The sequence below is a fragment of the Vigna unguiculata genome, chromosome 5 (genome assembly GCF_004118075.2).
Source record: "Vigna unguiculata cultivar IT97K-499-35 chromosome 5, ASM411807v1, whole genome shotgun sequence".
Classification (NCBI taxonomy): Eukaryota; Viridiplantae; Streptophyta; class Magnoliopsida; order Fabales; family Fabaceae; genus Vigna; species Vigna unguiculata.
In genome coordinates, this window is record NC_040283.1 from 42,036,279 (window position 1) to 42,054,368 (window position 18,090).

At 28.4% G+C, this 18,090-nt stretch overlaps 1 protein-coding gene across 1 annotated transcript; it reads left to right on the forward strand.

Annotated features, from left to right (window-relative positions):
- The first annotated feature begins 9,227 nt into the window (after window positions 1–9,227).
- LOC114183036 (arogenate dehydratase/prephenate dehydratase 1, chloroplastic-like) lies at window positions 9,228–16,276 on the forward strand. Its single transcript, XM_028069870.1, has 11 exons — window positions 9,228–9,690; window positions 10,743–10,810; window positions 10,897–10,989; window positions 11,225–11,425; window positions 11,949–12,029; window positions 12,137–12,232; window positions 13,219–13,296; window positions 13,379–13,468; window positions 13,559–13,626; window positions 13,917–13,998; window positions 15,662–16,276. The coding sequence occupies exons 1-11, from the start codon at window positions 9,408–9,410 to the stop codon at window positions 15,719–15,721; spliced, it is 1,200 nt and encodes a 399-aa protein (XP_027925671.1). The 5' UTR covers window positions 9,228–9,407; the 3' UTR covers window positions 15,722–16,276.
- The last annotated feature ends 1,814 nt before the right edge of the window (window positions 16,277–18,090 follow it).

An 18,090-nucleotide genomic window follows, 5' to 3' on the forward strand; every position in this document is an offset into this window, starting at 1 on the left:
CAGCTAACAGGTAGATCAGAGACACCAACGATTGGTACCAGAAATCTAAATTTATAACTTTAGTTTTTTTTCTTTTGAAGGATATCATTATCCATTTAGTAAATAAATTAATAAATAAATAAAGATATCCAACATGGACCATTTGGTTGGACGGTACACCCTAGCCTCCATCCACAATTTATTATGGGTCTCTTTCTACCATTCACCTTCAGGGGAGCAACAAATTTTTCCCCTTCCTTCCACCATATTCATCAAATTCAATTATTAATCAGATCTAAATAATAAACATTAATTCTCATATATAACCTTTTATTTTTATTTTCATAACTATTTAAAACACGTGTATAAAATATGCTATCAAAACTTTTTTACTTTGTTTTTCTTTTTAATTTGGTCATTCTAACCCATATATATATATATATATATATATATATATATGAAAAATATACTATGATTTCTTTTTTTTTTATTTTTATTTTTATTTTTTGACTTGATTTAGTGTGAGTCATTAATTATTTAAAAAAAGAAGACAATAATACATTAATTAATGGTTCACACTAAATTATATCAAGAAGTAAAAGATGAGAATAAAAAAATGAAAGTCATAATATAACTTTTATATATATATATATATATATATATATATATATATATATATATATATTAGCATCTAAGACAAGTAATGGCAACATGACATATGATATGGCTGATACATGTCACAGTTCATGTTTAGCTTCACATTTATTTCTGCAGCTATGAGCTAAAAATAACGTATATCCAAATTCAAAACTTATAGTACATACAAATACAAACTCATCTCGATGCTTCCTCAGCTACATCATTTTATGGATATAATTACATAACAATAAAAATTTACAGTTGGTGGCCAACTTCTGATACGTCTATTTTACCTACTGCTGACGTTTTATATACATAATATAGCTAAATTATGTATATGTGTCTGTCCTATAATCATGTAATTATATACTAGCCATATATTATATATGTGTATTATTCAAGTATATTTCTTTGGAAAACGAGAAAAAGAAAGAAAGAAAAAAGGTTAATATCAAACAACCAAACTAGGGATTCTATATATGTATATATATACATGAATCCTATTATACCAGAGAAACAGTTTCTGCAATGAATTCTGCTTAATTAATAGATTCTAACTGTAATTAATGTTCTGAAAGCATGGGTTTGTTAACGATTAAGAGAGGAAGAAGAAGAGAAAATAGATATATACCTGGGTTGGAGATTGCGAGATGCATGTGTATAAGAGATGGAAAGAAGTGCAAAATAAGATATTGACGCGGCTCAATCAAAGTACATGGCTTGTGTTTCTTAGAAGCCATGTATTCAAATTGAGGCACGCCAATACCTTGATTTGTGTTGTGCTTGGTTTACAGCACCTCCATCCATCGACGCGTGACCCAATTATTCTGGAACCCTTCATCTCGATCTTCAGAGTGCAGAGTTTGGAGCTCGTAACTTGTTTCTCCTTCAAAGTTATTACATCGATCTCTTGTATCGTGGAAGTGAATAGAGACACATAATTTGCGGGCAGTGGGAAAGCAAGTAAAGTGGAAAACAACATCAACAACAACATATGAAAACCAAACAGCATAGGTAGTGGTAATTATGTATGGAACTGCACTGTTTCTTGGTTTGACTAAAGACCACTTTTCCATCTTCCACCATTGCAAATACCAATTAACTATTTTTCCTCCTCCTCAATTTCAAAATATTATTATATATTATATTATATTATATAATTAAAAAAATAGTCCCCAAGGGTTTCCTTCATGTGTATAGTGTACACTACCTAACCTCTAGTGGCTTCGTGTCCACGTACTCGTTTATCAAAATTTCCAAACTACCTTGCAAGTCGCAACAAAATATTGCCTCGAATCTATTCACACCACCAGGGCCTTTCTGGAATTTCCATCACTTTTCAAAACTATACCTCATCTATATTAAACAAACATAATTTCATAATACTACAAATTTTTAAAAAATAATAACATATTTTACAAATTTTGAACATCATAAATATATAAATATATAATTTCTCTATTTATTGAGTCGTTAAGAATCACACCAACCACTCTGGACCACTGACGGCAGGACAACGCTAATATAAAACATAAAACGCGGTCGTGTTATGAAAATAATATTTGTATCATACCTTGTTTTTTTTTTTAAAAAAAAAATTACTTATAACTTTGTGTAATGCAACCACACGCAGTCATTATCTTGTGATATATTTTATTGAAGTGAAGAACATGTTTTTTTTTTAATTTTATTTCAAACTCTGGAGAACTTACAAAACAAGTAAAGCATTTATTATTTTTACCAAGAAAATTAAAAAAAAATAATAATATGAATTTATTGTTTTCATAGTATATACATGCCTACTTGTTCGTTGGCTGGGTCCAATACTATTAATTAATTTGAATGCCCTATTCCCAATTAATTCAAGATCCAAGCATTACATGTCTCCCAATGTGAGAAACCTCTTTACATCTATTAGATCATTCCATTTTTAAACGAATGGTTCAGATTTATTTTATTTAATATTTTTTATTCTCAAAACTAAATTGGTCTTTTAAGAACGTTTTGAAACATATATATTATCCTCAAGATCAGATGTGTACATATCGAATCAGACAATAAACTCAACAAATTTTATTAAAATACAATTTAATACTATATTAAGAAGTGTTGGAAATTTAAGTCATATTAATTAATCTCTTATTCGTATCTTTATATTTCTCTTTCATTACGCCGATATAAACAGAATATATATTATGTATATTAAATTGAAAAGAATTGTGTCATTATGAGATTGTGGTTGAAATTGTGGAGAAGCGCAATTTGCTGAGAAATGTTTTAAAGAGAGTCACAAATATTTGGGGTGGCACCTACCCACTCAACTCTGCTAATTATCCATTACGTATTAAGTTGTTCTTCTTTGTTTTGATGTGTGAATCTTTCTCCGCAGAGGTCAAAATCTATCTCTTTTATTTTTCTTTCACAAACCTCAACTTTCTTCCTAACATTAATTACTCATCATGCCAAATGGTTTCGTCCCAGTTAAGGATTCTAATTCTCTTAATCACTAATATCAATGGAGTTTACTGTTTCTTTACCTTCATTTTGTATTACCCTTCAACCTATCACCGGAAAGATATAACATTAATGAAATTTGAATCCAACTACATAAGGTATTGACATCAGTCTCAATCCAACACCTTAAAACGGTAAATTTATGGATCTTGATCTTTATATAACGTTCAATTTTCTCACTTTTATTTAATATAAAACTTAGACTCACAATTAAGTTTCCACAACATTTTTAGAGTAGATGTCACATTGTTTTTGACTTTTTTTTCTTCTAACTCGTCGTCCAACTATTTATTAGTCAATACCATATTATGAATCCCAAGAAATAAAAGAAAATACGTATACGTAGTTTCAATGAGTTTTTTCCGTGAAGAATTTTCACTTCTTCATCTTTAAAATTAATATATAAAATGTTCTTTTTTATGATTTCTTAAAATTTTTGTCTCGAATTTCTACGTAAACTAATTTTAATTTATAAAATATGTTGATTTTATTCTTTTTTAAAGTTTGTTATGAGAGAGTAGTCCAAACATGCCGTAATCTTATTAGGTTTTAGAAACAGTAGAAAAGAGATGAAACTTTCGAGTGAACACATTGCAATTGCAATTATAGAGATAATTATGGTGATAAACATTTGACTTTTTGCCATGACATTAATACAATATATATATATATATATATATATATATATATATATATATATATATATTAAATAAGTATTTATTAGAGTTTTATATTGAGTAATTTGAAGAAAAAAACAATAAATAAGTTTTATATAGAGTATTATACAAATATTAGAGTATTATAAAAATAAAGAGATGTTTTTGGAATCTATGCAAATTATATATTATTTTTTCAAACAAAAATTGTCTTTGGTATTATAAAAATTAGAACTTTAAATTAATTGGTTGAAATGGTAAAGTAAATTTTGAATTAGGTTTTAAATCCATCAGTAGTATAAGTGTAATGTAAATATTTGTTTAATAATATATTGTTAATTTAACAGTAGTATTTTCTGAATTTAATCCTTGCATTTGAAACATTATTAAATCAATTCCTATAGTATATATTAAATTTGAAACACTAAACAATAACTCTGTTTAATATTTTATCTAATCATTAATCCCTTTATTAAACTAACATAGTTAGAATGTTGAGATTAAATTAAATTTTTATTCGTTCTTATATTCGATCTGAGAAAAAGTAAATGAAACTTATGTATATTGATCACCAGAAATTATATTGATAAGTTCAAATTGAGTTCTGATAATTTAGAATTTAAAAAACTTGTCATAATGAAAATCAAATTTCTTTTAGTATTCATATATTTTTTCAACTTCTAAAAAAATGATCATTTCATAAGTGGATTTATAGGACAAAGAGAAATAAATGATCATTCAGACTTCACTCAAATAAATTTCCATGAACACTTGTTTTTCTTTATAATTCACTACTACCACCTTACAAATTATTATGATTTAAGAAGCTCAAAAATACTAAAAGACTCCCATAAACTATATTAAAATACATATGAAATATTTAAATAAAAATAAATATAAAAACTACATTAATAATGAAGAAAATGTACTTTAGCAATTATTTAGTCGAGCTACATAAATTTATTCATGTTTTTTCTAAATCATGTGAATATGGACGTGTCCTATATTATATTCAAATTAAGCTAGTATATTCATCAACATGTAGAAGAAAATAATAATAGATAATATAATTTCGTGGCATCAAATTTGTACAATTTTTCTTTTCACATTCTTCCAAGTACATCATCTAGTGCTCTTAAACAACATAATAAAATTATAAAACATCTTAAAACCATATTCATCACTCTAAATTACATTGTCTTGTATATTTTTTTTTATTTTAATAAATTAAGTATTTGACTTAAGTAAATTAATTACAATTTTTGTTTATAAATTACAATAAAGAAATTATTAAGAATCCAAGTGTGAATCTAAGTCTCACATTGACTATAAATAAGAAAGTAGAGCACTATATCGGAATAAAGATTTATACACTCATTGTCTTAAGGTTTTGGATTGAAAGTGATGTCAATGTCTTATGTGGTTGGTCTCTGGTCTCATTCGTATTATATCTCCCTAGTGAAACTCCCTCTATAAATCTAACAGAAATATGAGAAAATTAAGAAAAAATTAAGAAAAGACAAACTATATTTAATCAACTAGAAATAAAAATAAAAGATCACCTTTTTGCCATAAAAAAATAAAAATTTACTTTTCATTAAAATATTTATCTATTCATATCTTTATTTCTCTAACTTCGTATATACACACATCTTTTTTTAAATAACATCCTTATCATTATTAAATAAATTCAATTATATCATAATCATTTATTACTTTCTTACAATTTTTTTTTCACAAAATATTTCTTTAAAAAATTTCATAATCTGAATTTCTTTAAAATATAAATTTTTTATTTTATCTATTATATATATATATATATATATATATGTATATATGTATATATATATATATATATATTTAAAAATAATTATCTAATTTTGTAGTTATCTAATTAATTAAATAATGCATAATTAATTAAAATTAAAAAAGAATGCAAAAGTACGAAAATTAATTCATAATTTAGTTTTTGAATAATCAAATTCAAAACTATGTCATTATAATAAATATAAAGAACAATATGATATCTTAAAAAATAAAATTGCAAATACTATTGAGATCAAAATTTCAAAAATTAATAATATTTTGTATATTCAACCAATAACTTAATATATACTAGTTTTTATTTTATATTTAACTAAAATAGTCGTGTATAATTTTTTATTTTAAAAATTTTAATATTATATCAATTATTAAGTCAAAAGTCATATACTTGGAATATAATTATTTCTTGTTAAAAAATTTATAATAATGTACTTGCAAACGTAATAATTCAAAGTAAAATTTGATTACGCTATATATGACTAATGTTATCTACAACATTTTATAACTTAATTCTATATTAGATTTTTTTTTTGGTAGTAGTTATTATTATTGGTAGGTATGAGTTATTAAGTAAATTTGTATTAAAACTAAAATTTCTTTTAGCATTTTATTAAGTAATTATTATTACTACTAAATAGCTTTAAGTGCTTTTAGCATTGTAAATCGGTCCAAAACTAAAAAATGAAGTTGGTTCTATCATGCACATCAAGTGACCATGTTAGAATACCAAACAAAAAACCACGATACACAAATCACTATTCTGTGTGACTACTTATATCTATTTTTTTAATTAAATAGTTCAATAATCTTGTCTTTTGTGCATGCTAAAACTTAAAGTTGTAAAGTATTCGTATGTATAATAACCCGCGAGCTAATCTGATGCATCACGGGTTCAGGTCGGGTTGGGTTGAAAAAAAATTACAAATTTCAGTATGAGTTAAAAACGAATTCAATCCATTAAGAACCTAGTTCACTCAGGTTAAATCCGTGATAAGTCGGGTTGGCTCACGACGATAAATTTTAAATATTAAATTAATATATATATATATATATATTATATAATATATAATATATATATATATATATAATATAATATATAATATATATATATATATATATATATATATATATATTATATATATATATATTATATATTATATATATATATATATTATATTATATATATATATATATATATATATATATATGTTGTTAGTGAGTCTGTTTTTAGTTTTGGTTCTCATGTGCTAACCAAATATCATTTTTCTATTCTTCTAGAGAATGTTGAGGCACTCATTTTAATACAAAATTGGTTGCATGGTTTTGAACTAACAGGTAACATTATAGTTAGTACTGTAAAATTAATTTAATATTTAATATTTTAATATTATTAGTTAACATTATTTTTGTCTTGTTTTATTGTAGATGGGGATAAAGAAGATGCTTCAAGAGATGAAAATGTTGTGGATTTATCCATTTAAGATTGTAATACTATAGTTTGATAAGTGACAAAAATGATTTGATGTTAGGTAGTAATTTATATTTTGTGATTTTGGTTTGTATTTGGAGTTTAACATAATTTGAGATTTTATTTGGATTGTATTGAAGTTTATTTAGATTTTAATCGAAATTATAATTTAGTTTTCTTGAGATTAAAGAAAAAAAATTGTGTGTTTTTTTAATTAAGTGAGACAGTGAGCCAACCGGTTTAATCCGCCAACCCGTGGTGGGTCGGGTCGGGTTCTAATTTTGTTGGCTCGCTAATAAGTGAGTCGGGTTGGGTTGACCCATTAAGTGGTCAACCCGTCGCGGGCTGAGCCGGTTTGGATCAGGTGACTCATTTTGACAGCTCTGATGTGTAACAAAATAAAAAGAATCATAATATTAATTAATTAATTAACCTTAGTTTAATTACTCTTTTAATTTTAATTTTTGTTTTAAAATGTCAAGTTAATTATTAAGTTTTTTTAATTTTAATTTAATGTTGATTTTTGAAAAATTGATAAAATGTAATTTTTTTCGTTAGAGTTCTTAACATGAATCAATAATTTTTTATCAAAATTGTAATTGTTAATATAGACTATTTGTTTTATTGATATAATTAATATCATCCTAGTATCATTTGTGACAAAAAAATCCTTAATATTTTTTAAAAAATTTAAAAATTAATAATTAAATTGTATCAATTTTTTAAACATTGTGATAAGACTAAAATATACCGAAAGACCAACTTATCTTTTTAAATGAAAACAAGAAAAAAAAGTAAATAAACCTTAAGGCGGCGTTTGTTTTAGGTATCGTACCATTGATGAGGAAATGCGAAGACGGTTAAATTAAATTTTGGAGGGGGGGAGATTTAACGATCCTTGCAAATAGATGAGATTTGGATGGATGCACTATTTCTCTTTTGATATTTGACCAAAATACCTTTGTTCATTTGAATAATTGATTTTTATTTTTTATTTTATACATATAATAATATATAAATAGGAAGAAGAAATAATAGTAATAATAATAATAATTAATTAATTATTTTAATTCATTTTATCTAATTTTATTACTTATATTTAAATTTATAATACTTTTATCGTTAAAGATAAAATAGTAATTATATTATTTTATCGATTTAAACATATTTTCAATTTGTCACAAACTCTCACAAATTTTCATTTTATTCATTTCTTAAAATTTCTTAATCCAAACAACACTACAATATTTTTTTCATCGTCTCAAATTCATTCATTTATTCACTCATACCTAAATCCTCTGTCAAATCCAAAGATATATCAAATTTTACACAAATTTTCATTTTATTCATTTTTTAAAATTTCTTAATCCAAACAACATTACAATATTTTTTTCATCATCTCAAATTCATTCATTCACTCTTTTCCAAATCTCCGTCCAATCCAAAGACACCGATCATTTATTTGATTGATGAATAGGTCGATGCTTTTGTTGGTCCGTTGGTCTTTCGTTTTTCAATGGTCTCTTTCTTCACTCCTGTCGTACTACAGGTGTTTAGTTTTCATTTGCTAATTTTGGGCCAGGCCCAATTTTATCTAGCAAAACAAAAATTAGTTAATTTTAAATATCTTATTTTTAATGTAAAATAATCTGCTCCCAAATAATTTAAATTGTTATAAGTATAATAAAAATATAAATAAATGAGTTGAATACTACACCTAACCACTCAAAAAAAGTGGGTCAGTACGACGTAAAAAATGGGATTGAATTTGATTACGAATAAAAAATTATTATTATTTTAGTACTATTTTGAACACGAGCATGGTTTTCTAAGAAAAGATTCTTATGACATTGATGTAAATCTAACTCTACCTTTATTTAATTTTACTTATATTATAGTTGAGAAGATATTTCCACAGAATGTTTATATTTTTATTTTGATTTAAACAATCAATTTAGTTTTAAAATTGCATTTTGTTATTACATTGTTTCTATAATTAAGAAATATGTAAAAATATTTTAGAATTCATTTAAGTTTCTAATTTTTTTATTATTAATGCGAAGATTCAATTATAATTATGCATGTTTAAATATTAACTTGAAAAAGGATTTCAAAGATTGAAATATTTAAAAATTTTAATCAGAAATTTCATAGTTTGAAAAACTTGCACCAGATTTTATGAATTAGAATATTGTTGAGTCTCTGAGGAACCTCAGGTTCATTGTTTGGTTCAAGCCATTCCTTCTGGTAATTCTTGCACATCACATTTTTGTGATGGTTTTGGGTGTGAGGAAGCACACTTCAACTGTTGATAACCGTTGACCTCCATGGCTGTTACAAATACAACATCTCTTGTGGTTGCTGGGCTCCCAGGTTCTCAACTTGGGTGTCACAATTTGAGGAACAGACAGCATTCTCTTACACTGAGTTGGGAAAAACATCTGAAGTGTGCACACAAATGGGGTGGGATGTGTGTTGGTCGAACCACGAGGATTTGGGGGGTTGAGAATCCATGGAAGCCGATGAAGGTAGTGATGCAGGTCGTTGATCACCATCCAATGGACGGTGATGTTTCTCGTGGAGTGCATAAAGATTTGGTCGCCCTTCCAAGTGGGTGTTGGCTTTTCTGCACTGTACTTTCTTCAAGATGATTGATTGTAGTAGTAGTATTTAAGGAACCTTATTAAATGTTTTGTGAGCATTGAATATCCATGTTGGATTTAATATATTCCGTCGTTGCTTGCTTTTTGCCTACTTTTGGGGGTTTGATTTCGAATGATTAATTGGGTTTGCACACTTTTTGTGACAGCTTGCAAGACCATGGTTGGGCACATGCTAGTTTTTGAACTTGAAGTAATTGTGGCTTACACCATTTTGTTTTCGGTCATTGCTAGGGGAGTGCTAGGCCAGAGTGAGAAAATATAAGCACTAAGAGTATATTCACATTTGTTTTGATTTGGGGGTTTAGCTTTTATGCAAGTGAACTTCTGATTTCAAATAGGAACATTGTTAACATTGCTTAACTGAAGAGTGGATAAAGGGGAGAAATCCCCTTTGTTGCTTTTAGAATTTGTTGTCATAGCCAGAGTAAGCTGATGAAATGCAGGGAAAATTATGTGGTTATGGGGTGAAGGGGCAGGCTGCTGTTGGTAAAATGTCATGAAAAAATTGGAATTTTGGATATTAGTTTGCCCCTGGAGAATTAGATAATTATGCTGGAACTATCTGTTTTGCTTTCAAACTAGAAGAAGGAACTTTTATGATGGGATAATGTTATTAACTTATAATCAAATATAAATTAAGAATCCCATTTGTTTATGAAAATTAGTTTTTGACTCGGCCATTCTGATGTTAGTTTTCTGGTCTTTCATTAAACTACTATTATAATTCTCATTATTTTCATGTTTTTTTTTCTAGTGCGGGGGAATATTCTTTAGAATTTAACATGCATCCTGAAAAAAATGTTATCAACTCATGTGAAGAGCTATAGTTTCATTATTAGACTAGTTGTTATCATTTTGAAAGCTGTGGATCCTATTTTCATTACTTTCCAATCTTATTTCATTATCATTTGACTTTATACATTCCCAGTTTGCATTTTGTTCATAGTTTTACCGGAAGATTTCAGATTTTGAAACTTCTGTTCTTGTCACTGACTGTAGAGCCATTAACCATATCGGATATTGTGGCTGCTTCTGATGCTGATGCTAAAGTACGAATATCGTATAAGGTATGAATGTATGATCATGATGTATGCAATGGTTGCAAATTTGTGATCTGTTATCCATGTCTCATTTGTTTGGATTACTGAATTAGGGGATGCCAGGATCATACAGTGAGGATGCTGCACTCAAAGCTTACCCCAACTGCGAAACGGTTTCATGCAATGACTTTGAAGAAGCTTTTAAGGTTTGATTTGACATAATCTGTAATATTCTTGATGCTAATATTTGGATAAAAAAGTCTTAATCCTTATATTTTCAGATTTATCACAATTGATTTTCATTTTCTGTTTCTACATTATATGTGTTTCCACTTTTAACTTTACGCAAAGGTAAGAGTAATGGTTTCAATGTCTTTGTAACGACCTTCTCATATGTGTTTATCCTTGCTCATTTTCCTATTTAAAAATAATGTCTGACAGGCTGTTGAGTTATGGTTGGCTGACAAGGTTATTCTTCCAATAGAAAATACATCTGGGGGGAGCCTTCATCGGAACTATGATTTACTTCTGCGCCATAGGCTTCACATTGTTGGTGAGGTGCAGATGAGTACTAATCTCTCCCTTCTAGCTCTGCCTGGTGTCAGAACAGAGTACCTAAAACGGGTTCTAAGTCATTCTCAGGTGAGGTTGCATGTTGCTGGCCCTTTTTCAGATGTGGTAGTATAGACTTGCTACACTATAATGGAAAACCTACTGTTGTTGCATCTAATCCTATGCAACTTAAGAAATATAGATTGCTTAAGATTTATATAGCATTGGTCCACCCATGAATGAAACTGGGATTTAATCAATTAATTTTCTAAGTAATACTGAATTTTAATGTTTTAAACTGGTTGAAATGATCTCTCAAAAGCTGTGTATTAGTTGTTTTACCTGTTAGTTAAACAAGGGTCATGTAAGAAGTATTCTGCATTGAGTAGTTTGTTTGATATTGATTAATTTGGAGGAAGTAGACAGTAGATTATAGATCATTTGGTTTTCAACCCGCATTTGGATTTTGTTTGTTTAAGATAGAAGCCTGAGCACTTTCCGTTAATATAACTGAATCAAATAGTAGTTTTCTATAAATAATATACTGAATGTAGTAGAATAATTCAATTTGTACTAGTCACGTAAGAGCTGTGAAGAAGATTTTTGCTTGCAGGCACTTGAATTGAGTGATGATTTCTTAACTAAATTAGGGGTTGCCAGAGAAAATGTTGACGATACAGCTGGTGCTGCTCAGGTAATATATCTATATATCTTATGTGACTTTAGATTTCTCTAAGTAGAGAATAATTTTTGTTTTCTGTTTTCTGTTTTCTGTTTTCCTTAATATGCCTGTGAGATTAGATAATAGCTTCAAATGGCCTACATGATGCTGGTGCAATTGCAAGCATTCGAGCTGCAGAGATCTATGGACTTAATGTACTTGCAGAACGAATCCAAGTAAAATCTCTAACCAATCATCATTTGCTAGAAATCAACAATTATCTTGTGGCTGATTTACCTTTGATTTGATTTTCAAGTATTCATTTGGGAACTTGGTGTCTCCAATGTTATACTGGTTTGAAGGCAAGAAAGAACCTGAGATTTGCAAATAAGAAGTTTAGCTTTGGTAAAAAGCTTTGAATTTCTCACAAAGTATTAGGGAAACTTTGTGAAATAAGAAAGCACTGACCCTGAAACCAGAAGAGATGAATTGCATATTCTAGAGGAAATATAGTTGTTGACTAAGCAATGTGTACTTCAACTTATACGGGCAATTCGATCTATGGCCTTTTTAGATTGTCTCCATCTCTACGTTTCCTCCAAATAAACCAGACACTTTATTTTCTCTAATTATTTCAATGTGTTGAAGGACAGTTCCCCGAAAAGGTTATGCTGTTGTTAGCTTGAACCCCAAGAACGGTGTTTTATATCTCTAAGAGTAATAGATGCAAGACAAAAATATGTGAAATTTCCATGATGTCAGCTTTGTTCAGTAGAATTCGGAACGTTCTTTCTTTTTGAGGCTATCTAACTATTTGAACCATTTTTTATTCTCTTTCTCAATTGCTTGGCTCCTATCCCAGGAATAATGTGGACGGTGAGATGCTAAAATTCATTGTAGAATATCTGGGAACCAATCCCCTTTCAAATATGCTCTTTACACCCTTGAACAAATTTTACTGCTAAGCTAAATCAATACATTCTTAAGTCAACTTGCAAAGCATTTGCTAAGCGTATTCCTTCCAATATTCAATGACAAGGATATGCTATAGTAATTAGTCAGTACAAAGTGCTGTGTTTATTGATTTACATAAAAGAAGTGCATGAGACATGTTCTTTGTCATTCATTAGTGCACAAACTTCTGCAATAGAGCCTATATATTTTATTCCTCTATATTTCTGCAAATAAGAAATTCTTGTGTTGGTTTGATTGTCTTGTACAGGACGATTATGAAATCATCAGTCGGTATCTTGTGCTTGCAAGGGATCCAATAATCCCAAAAGCTGATAAGCCCTTCAAGGTGAAAGCCCGTTTTGATGTATGACTGTTGTCTTATAATCATGATATAAGATTCTCTACGACCAATTGTTCATTATTTTCAGACAAGTATTGTGTTTACGCTGAATGAAGGTCCTGGAGTACTGTTTAAAGCTTTGGCAGTATTTGCCTTGAGGGACATAAATTTATCCAAGGTTATCTATGTGAAAAAGTTTTCTTCTTGCAAGTCTATCTCCATGCATGATTATTACAGGACACTTAACATTGTGTATATTTGAAAACAGATTGAAAGCCGCCCACAAAGAAATCGACCACTAAGAGTTGTTGATGACTCCAACACGGGAACTGCCAAGTGAGTTTTGCCTTTTCACATTACTGCAATTGGCCATTCTTTTTCATCATATTGCTTCATGCAATATCTGGTTCATCCTAGTTTCTCTTTATGAAGTGTTGAAACGTTGTCTAATTTTCTCTCTTCTCCTAAATTGTTTTCTGTTGTATATGTGCAATTACTTTTCTCCTCTATTCATGTGCTAAATAATTTAGGGTAAAATGAATCTTAGATATCTGAACTACGGTATTTTCTTAGATGCTGATGCAAACATTAGTATAACCTGTGACTTATATTTTTTTTTTATTTAGGTATTTCGATTACCTTTTCTATATTGATTTTGAGGCATCTATGACTGAGCCTCGAGCACAAACTGCTTTAGCACATTTGCAGGTATGTTCTTTGACTTCTTATTTTATGATTTGAATTATGTCTTTTGATTCTTTTCTTTTTTTTATTTCCTCTTTCTTAGAATTTGGGACTACTTTGGCTATATTGCTAATTAATATTGATTTCTAAAACACTTCCTTGCTCCTAGAAATACACATCTAAAATTGTGGTTTGCAAGATTGGACACTGATGACAGTCCAATAACGAGTGTCCTGATAAGCACAATAACAACCATCATTGAGATAAACTCTGATTTCATCTTATAATTTGGGATTAGTTCATTGACATCACTAGTTAGTGTGGGATTTACTATCTTTTTAGACTTTTCCTTTGAAAGAATTAAAGGAAGAATACTTGATAGTCTTGTAGCAGGAGTCCAACAAGCCTGTTCAGAGTCCGGTATTTTAAGGGGTATAACAATTCAGATTTCAGAAGACATTTTACATAAAAGTAAAAAAAGAAATTCTTTAAATTTTAAAATACTTTTGTAAGAGTATAATTGTTAGAAGTCCCATATCAATTATAAGACCAATAGGTACAAACCTTATCTTACAAATTGATTCCGTAAAGTTGAGTTAGGCTTAAAGTTTACTGCTTGTAAATAATAGATTTTAAAGGTTTTTGAAAGACTTTTATGATTAAGATTTTGTAATTTAGATATTGAAGGTCTTATAAAATATGAAATATGTAATTTAGATTTTGTAATCCATATCGTTTTTGTGAAATTTAAAACTGTGTTTCAATACATATCTATGCATTTTCAAATTGTTGTCCATGCGTCTAGAACATATTCAAAAACAATCATGGTTAAAATAAAATGTTCAAAAACCAGTAAGCCAGAGAAAGGCATCACATAGAAGTCAAATTAGAAGGAAAAAACTATATTTTCATTTATTGAACAATCATATGTAATAATAATGTCAATAACAAAAAAAATAACACTGGTGGTAATCATTGCAGAAAACAATGTAGAAAAACTAAGAAAACTTTACTACAGTCACTGAAGATTGAGAAAAGTTTGAATTAGAGTAGAAAAATCTCAAATTTGGGGAAGATTTTTTTGTGAGAGTATATTTTACAGACAAATAAAAAGTCAAACAAAATTCACAAAAATCTATTTAAAAAAATAATCTATTGAAATTTTATGATTTTAAATATTAGATGATTCTTTTTTTAATCTTTTAAAACCTTAATAGAACATTATCCGATTTTGGTGTTTTCTAATTCCTAATAATCTCAATTGAATATAAAAAGAATTAATGTTTAAATATGTCAATTGATTATCAAAAGACTTCCTTTATAAAAGAAAAAAACTTATGAAATCCTAATTGATTATCAAGGAGTGCAAGCATTGGTTTGGACTTCTAATGTGCTTTTAGGGTATTCTTTCTTGAGTTTGATCCTTGACTTGTGGATGCTTGAGTATCTTATCTCACAACTCAATTTGAACCCTTTGATCACCTTAACCATATTGCTTTTGGGGCTCTGGCCTATGTTTTGATCTGCCATGTGGGTCTTAAAGAATTTCCAAAACTTCTTAGTTTTTGTGTTTAGGCAATTGATTCTTGCATTTCCATGTTTTTTTCACTACGAGAAATGTCAAAATTTTTCCCTTTTTCATATCATGTGTATCTAACCACATATCAAAACCATTTTGTCCCTACAGGAATTTGCCACATTTCTTCGGGTACTGGGTTGCTATCCCATAGACACAACCACATTATAGTTATCTGCTTTTCTATTGGTGAGTTTTCATTGAATTCAATCATATCCAAGCCTGAAACTTGGAAGAGGATTTGGAGATAGAGATACTTTCTTGTCACAGTAAAATAAGAGCTCTCAGATGGTAAAAAGTGTAATCTATGATAGCAATTTTTTATCCTCCTTACCTTAGACAGTGCCATTAGTTCATCTACTCAATGAAGAGATCTTCATAAAGAATAAAGAGGTAAATTAGGTTTTGGCCAAATATGTAGTTTTCTCTCTAATGTAATAAGATCATGTTTGGTTCATCTCTTGAATTTCTGCACAAGTTAACATCTTCCACCCACCAAGTTTGTGTTGAGGTTATATTTTCTGCATATATTCAAAATATTCTTGTTGAAAGTGCCTCTAGCCAAATGTGTAGCTTTCGGTCAAACCCAACAGAAGAAACAACAAAAAAAAATGCTGCTGATGCATTGTGGCACTATGAACTCAGTTGTCACCATAACGAATGAGAACATAATTGGTTCAGCATCTGTTCTCAAGTAATGTCATGTCTTCAATTTTTGTTGTAAAATCTTCCATGCCACCAACTTGGCACGTTTACTTGCTATGTTCGATTAATTTTATTTTAAATCCAGAATTTTGCCAAGATCAGAAGAAGGGGTTGTGACTGTGACGGAAAAGTGGAACAAGTACTAAAAAAAATGTTACTTTGTTGTGTGTTCATGTGCACCACCAGATTAGTATAACATATTACCATGTCGTGACATTTCATCGCATAAACTGAATAAAAGAAAACACATTTTACTTCACTTATCATTAAAAAAATGTATATTTTAATATTTGTTAGGAAAAGTTTAACTTTTTTTTCATTGCTTTTTTTTTTTTCTGACATCAACCCACCATTCTTTTCCCACAACAAAATCTGACATCAAAAAACAACTTGCTCAATTTTGTGTCACGTCCTTGTAAAGTGGAGATCTACGTGTTAACTTTTATTTGAACATGTTCTTACCGAAAACAATGACCAATCGATCTCTTTTAAATAACTTTCCAACGGCAAGAAACAGTATGAATAAAAGTAAGTATGAAACCGAATCCAAGTTGAAATTGAAGTAAGTCTCTAAGATTGTTTAATTAGTGTTTTAGTATGTTTTTTTACATTCTTTAAAAAAGTATATGAATGGTAGTTTATAGATATCTTTCCTGAAACCATTAAAATATTTTTTAAGAAAAAAAATCATGACAAAGTCACCCAATTTTAAAATTGACAATATCATTTACAAAAGGTTGTAACTTATCATAACACATGAGAGCCTAAATCATTTTCTCATAATTTTTTACACAAAAATTTATAGAAAAATTCTAACAAAATTGGTATGAGAACTAAATATTTTTAAAAACAATATTTTTTTCTTATTATATTAACAAAGTAACTTTACTTTGTATCAATGAATTATTTGTTGATAATTTAACGGTGAAATATTACTTGTAAGTATTAATATAAATTTATTCAACATTTAGGTTGAAATTGGACCTAAAGTCTAATCCTTATTGTTAAAAACTTTATTGGTTAAAATACTCCGTTGGTCCTCAATTTTGTACCAAAATCTCAATTTGGCCCTCGTATTTTTATTAGTCTCAATTAGGTCCTCAATTTTGTAAATTAGTATAAATTAGGTCCTTTTCGTTAGTGTAGAACTAACACTGTTAAGTAGGTGCCACGTGTCAACTTCTCATTTTTTTTGAATTCTTTTAATATTTTTGAATTTTTTATAAAAAAATATTTATGTCACGTGTCACGTTTGTAGTGTGTCACATGTCAATCTAATATGGTGACACGTGTCAAATTATTGTATAAATCTCAATTTGGTCCTCATATTTGTTAATTTGATTTGATTTCAGTCCCAAATTTTTTTAAAAAATTTCAATTTTAGGCACTCCAAATTTAGACCAAAATTTACTTTTATATAATTTTTAATTTGGTCTAAATTTGGAGCACATGAAATTAAAAATTTTTAAAAAAATTTGGGACTGGAATCAAATCAAATTAAAAAATATGAGAACCAAATTAAGATTCATATAATAATTTGACACGTGTCATCATATTAGATTGACACGTGGCACACTACAAACGTGACATGTGGCATAAATATTTTTAAAAAAAAAATTAAAAAAAAGAGGAGCTGACATGTGGCACTTACTTAACGGTATTAGTTCTACACTAACGGAAATGACCTAATTGATATTAATTTACAAAGTTGAGGACTTAATTGAGACTAATAAAAATACAAGGACCAAATTGAAATTTTTGTACAAAAACGAGGACCAATGGAATATTTTAACCAACCTTATTTTGATATGATACATCTTATGGTACAATGCACG

Bases quoted from the DNA above. Each gene is read 5' to 3' on its own strand.
- LOC114183036 (XM_028069870.1), top strand. From the start codon at position 9,408: ATGGCTGTTACAAATACAACATCTCTTGTGGTTGCTGGGCTCCCAGGT. The intron at 13,469-13,558 runs GTTATCTATGTG...ATTTGAAAACAG, and splicing joins GGGACATAAATTTATCCAAG to ATTGAAAGCCGCCCACAAAG. The intron at 13,999-15,661 runs GTATGTTCTTTG...TTGTCCCTACAG, and splicing joins CTGCTTTAGCACATTTGCAG to GAATTTGCCACATTTCTTCG.